Source organism: Papaver somniferum, chromosome 7 (assembly GCF_003573695.1).
Source record: "Papaver somniferum cultivar HN1 chromosome 7, ASM357369v1, whole genome shotgun sequence".
Lineage (NCBI taxonomy): Eukaryota > Viridiplantae > Streptophyta > Magnoliopsida > Ranunculales > Papaveraceae > Papaver > Papaver somniferum.
In genome coordinates this window covers 65,262,867-65,267,894 of record NC_039364.1, presented here as the reverse complement: position 1 = coordinate 65,267,894, position 5,028 = coordinate 65,262,867, and the positions used below count along the sequence as shown (strand labels likewise).

The window sequence follows — 5,028 nt, the reverse complement described above, 5'->3', positions numbered from 1 at the left end:
ACACGGCCAGCCATTTCGCTACACATATTCCTCCATATTTTAGTTAGGTGCTTCAAACTTTTGCCAATCCTTTGTTTTAATCCAAACACGTCTGCAATACCAGGTCGCGAAGAATTGTTACTTATATATGCCCCCAGGAATAGGGCTGCACAAAACCGAACCATAACCGAAAACCGAAACCGGAACCGAAAATTATTAACCGAACCGAACCATAACCATATTCCTATGGTTCATTAATGGTTGTCAGTTTCAGATAACCGACAGAATCGGTTTCGGTTTAGGTTTTGAAATAAAACCGAACCAATAACCAGTTGGTTAACCGATTAATAGTGACCATAGGATTAAATGATTTTAGGCCGTGGATGGGGATATTTAACCCTAATAACTTACATGAGTTACATCACTCGACTCGACTGAGTCTTCTCTTCTTTCGTAGGTATTATCATTTATCAGAAAGCTCTTCCACAGTTCCACTTCCAAATCAACCGACTGTGCAGCTGTGCTTATGATTTGTAAAGGAAATTGGTTCAGGAAGCTCTTTCTCGTGATTCTTCTGGTGTTGTTCAATCCAACTTCTCTTTGATTACTCCTACTTCTGGTGTCTTCCAGGTTTGATTTCTTTTTGAAACTTTGTAGATCTGGGTTTTGTTTCAGATTCCTTTAAAAAAATTTTACTAGAAATGGAGATTTGGGGGTTTTGAATCTGCTATTGAAATTACTGATTAAGTTTTTTTTTTTAATTTTTTGTTTTGTTTGATTTTTGTACCTTTATTCTTGATTTACAGGGATCTCTGCAAGTAGTTTGGTTGTGATTGTTGTCATGTTCATGTTTATGTGATTGTTGTCATGTTTATGATTTTAATTATGATATTAGGGTTTGTAAAATTGAAAAAAATTGGGGATTTTAAATTAAGGTCATTTAGGTTGATTTACACAGTGGGTTTTGCTTAAATGTATGGTTTAAATTAAATGTATGGTTTATCACATTGCAGACTTGCCTTTTGACAATGCGAGGAGGATCCAGTTCAACACATACTGCCTCTGTTTCTTCTAATAAGCGTCCACCTCGACCTCCACCTAATGCAAGTTCAGATGGAGGTGCAAATTCAGATGGAGGTGCAAGTGCTGCTAAAGATGCTAGTGTTGCTGGAGATGCTAGTGCAGATGGAGATGCAACTGAAGCTGTCATAAAAGTGACAGAAACACATAGCAATAAGCGTAAAACCCCTGAAGATGCAACTGAAGATGACACAGAAGTGAGTCAAGTGACAGAACCAAAAGGAAAGAAACGTTCTGATGTGTGGAACCACTTTGATATGGACCCCAAGCCTTCGAAATATGCAAAATGTCGCCACTGTAAGACAAAGATTGCAGCTCAGGGTACCAAGTATGGGACAGGTGGTATGAATAATCATTTGAAGATATGTAAAAAGATGCCCAAAGAGGAAAAAGGACAACAAACTCTTGATTTTCAACCGGCTAGGCTAGGAGAAGAAGGAAAATTGGTTGCGACAACTTTTAATCAAGATGCATGTACAAAGGCAGTGATTTTATTTGTGATTTTAGATGAGCAGCCGTTTAGAGTGGTTGAAGGAGAAGGGTTCAAGGAACTTTGTAGGGTACTTGAATCCATATTCAAGATCCCTTCTCGTATGACCATTTCGCGGGGTGTATTAAATTTGTACGAAGCTGAAAAAGAAAAGATGAAAAACTACTTCAAGGAAAACAATGTGAGAGTTTGTCTCACCACTGACACATGGACCTCAAATGCCCAAAATAAAAGCTACATGGTTGTAACTGCGCATTTTATTGATAAAGATTGGAAGCTGCACAAACTGGTAATCAACTTTTTCCAAATTTTAGGTCATTCAGGTGAGGTAATTGGGAAGATGTTAGAGGAATGTTTGTTAGATTGGGAACTTCCTCGGGTTTTTACTATTACGCTTGACAATGTTAGTGCTAATGATTTAGCTATTGATTATCTAAGGGAGGATGGTCATTTAAAGGAGCAAGTGATTAGTTCAAATGGTGTACTGAATACTAAGTTTATGCAAGTTAGATGTGCTGCTCATGTGCTTGCACTTGTTGTGAATGCTGGCTTGGGAGAGTATCACATGGCTATTAAGAGAGTAAGGGCAGTGGTGAAGCATGTGATGAGTTCTCCTGCTAGGTTGAGTAAGTTTATGGATTGTGCTAAACAAGAAAAGATAGATTGCAGAAAATGTTTAGTTTTAGATGTGGACACAAGATGGAATTCCACTTACATGATGTTGGAAGCTGCTTGTAGATATCAGAAAGCTTTTGAAAGGCTAGCACGGGAAGATAAGGCTTTCAAAAATAAGTTTTGTTTCAACGAAAGATCCATCCCTCCTGTATTTTCTACTTCTACCGGTGCTAGTGATGATGTTGACAAAGGCAAGAAGAAGGCCCCTCCTCCGCCTCCTATACATGCTCCATATATGGAAGATTGGGCCAATGCAAGATCATTTGGAAAATTTTTAAAGGTATTCTATGATTTGACTGTCAATTTTTCTTACTGTACTCGTGTTACTTCACATGAGTTCTTGTTTAACGTAAGTGTCATTCATAGAACAATGAACACATGGGTAAAAAGTTCAGATCCATTTCTCTCTGGTATGGGCACTAAAATGCTAGACAAGTTTAATAAGTATTGGGGAGAATATGATAAAATGAACACTCTCATGTTCACTGCTGTTTTGCTTGATCCACGTGAAAAAATGAAAGGTTTAAATTTTATTCTTGATACTTTAGATATCACGGGTCCGTCATTACGTAAACACTTATCGACTTATGTGAAAACTGATTTTCAAGAACTTTTCGAAGAGTACAAGTGTCTCTATGCAAATGATGAAAACATGTCTAGTGCCACATGTGATTGTAATAATGTTACTCAATCTTCTGGGGTTACTGATGATGAAGATTCTGCGTATGCTAGTCTAATAGCAGAGAGAGCAAGAGAAGATGAGGAGGATGACAATGTTGAGGGGAAAACTGAGTTGGAGTTATATTTAGAGGAGAAACGTGAACCGAGAATTAGCCCTAGCGGTGTTCAGTATGAAATTTTAGGTTGGTGGAGGACTAATAGTACAAGGTATCCTGTATTATCACACATGGCGAGAGATATACTAGCCATACCAGTCTCTTCTGTTGCCTCAGAATCTGCCTTTAGTACTGGAAGGCGAGTTATTGATTCATATCGAAGTTCACTGCTGCCTAAGACTGTTGAGGCGTTGATTTGCACGCAAAGATGGTTACGGACACCGGTTGATCTTGATCCAAACACCTTAGGAACTGATGATGTTGAAGATGTTTCAGGTATTTTCTCAACTCACTTTTGTAAAATTCTGATTTGTTATTTTCTGTACTCACTGTTTGTCACTTATTGATGTAATTTCTTGCAGAATTTTTAGGTTCTCTTGCAACTTCTAAGTTCATCCGCATTGACATAGATGATGATGAAGAAGAAGAAGATTCAACTTTGTTATCGTGAAGTTGATTATAAATGATTTAACGGGTTAGCGGTAAGTTTCTCTAGTTTGTAGTTTTAGCAGTTGATATTTTTTTAGAATAAAACTTAGATTTGTTTAAGCATATGCATAGCCAAGTTGAAACAATGAACTGTCAACTGTTATGATATTTTTTTAGAATAAAAATAGCTTAAACTCATGCCATTTCTTTTGAAGGTAGATCATCTTAGTCAACTGTTATGAATGTTTAGGGCTTACTTTACTTGTAACTTCTTCAATATCAGTACAATTCCATTGTAGTTTCATTGGTTGAGGTGATAATGCAACATTCACATTAGAAATGCATATTCCAGTAAAAGGATCATCCTCAGTTCCATCTAAACGAATGCTTATTGTTTAGTGCTTCTCTACCATAGCGGTTGCTAATCTTGATGTTCTTAGTTACATTATGTACCATTGCACTGATCATGATTGAGAAATTCATATTTAACTCGAGTTTGTGTACGTGCAGGTTACCATTACAACCTCCTGTGAAATACCCAATTTCTACACATGCAAAGTGTATTCACTGTAACAAACTAAAGATGTGTAGTCAGTTATGATTATGATTTTTTGATGTTTTTTCGTTTTTGTTATTAAGGAGAAACTAGACTCTTTAAAATTTAATGTTTCTATCAATATGTATTGGAAGTTGGAACATTTGATGTGTTTGAAACTTGAGTGACAGGTTCAGAAAAATTTGCCCGTCATTTTTGTGAGACTGACAGATATAAAAAATTTCAGTGGTTAACCAAAAACCGAATGGTTTTATACGAAATCGACTTGGAACCGAACCGAGAAAAACCGAACTACCCAAATGGTTTCATTGGTTTTCATTATTGGAAACCGAGTAGTTCGGTTTCAGTTTAATTTTTTCCAAAAACCGATGAAAACCGAACCATGTGCAGCCCTACCCAGGAATGTAGTCTGCAAATGATTGAAGGATGTTATTTTATTCTTTGGTAGACCTTCGAACCATTTTAACGCCTCCCCTGTTAAGCTGGATGCAAAATACTTGCATAATACGGCATCATGATTTTCCCATTGCAACATGCACCTCACGTAGGCTTTAATGTTTTGAATTGCACAAGTTGTTCCATCAAAAATGTTGGTTAATGCGGGCAAATTGCATTTCGGAGGTATTCCTCCTAGTTGTACTTCCCTTGTAAATGGAGTTTTCGCAGCTTCTTCTATAGCTTCATCTAATTGTCTTCTGCCTACTTCTCCTCTATTATTTAGCGTTCCTCTCATTTCTTCTAATTCTTTTAAGATTTGTTTATTTACACCTGAATTTTGATCCATTGGTCTTTTTAATCTCGCCTCCCTTCTTCTGCGTTCATGTCTTTCTTCTCTCGCGAAATTTTGCATTTCTTCTTCATCATCCTCATTTCGTCTTCTTCTGTGATTCTCTTCCTCATCTTTATCTTGAATTCGCATATGATGATGTCTCTCAATTTCCCCCCCATGATTTTGTTCATTTCTTATCAATTCCATTCGATGT

The 5,028-nt window shown here is 37.0% G+C and overlaps 1 protein-coding gene across 1 annotated transcript; it reads left to right on the top strand.

Annotated features, from left to right (window-relative positions):
• Positions 1-236: 236 nt before the first annotated feature.
• LOC113294707 lies at positions 237-4,022 on the top strand. Its single transcript, XM_026543085.1, has 5 exons — positions 237-242; positions 532-609; positions 786-797; positions 993-1,398; positions 4,000-4,022. The coding sequence occupies exons 1-5, from the start codon at positions 237-239 to the stop codon at positions 4,020-4,022; spliced, it is 525 nt and encodes a 174-aa protein (XP_026398870.1).
• The last annotated feature ends 1,006 nt before the right edge of the window (positions 4,023-5,028 follow it).

What these genes read in the sequence shown, in the direction of transcription:
- LOC113294707 (XM_026543085.1), top strand. An exon ending in GGGTACCAAGTATGGGACAG is followed by an intron (nt 1,399 to 3,999) that starts GTGGTATGAATA and finishes GTGTACGTGCAG; the next exon opens with GTTACCATTACAACCTCCTG.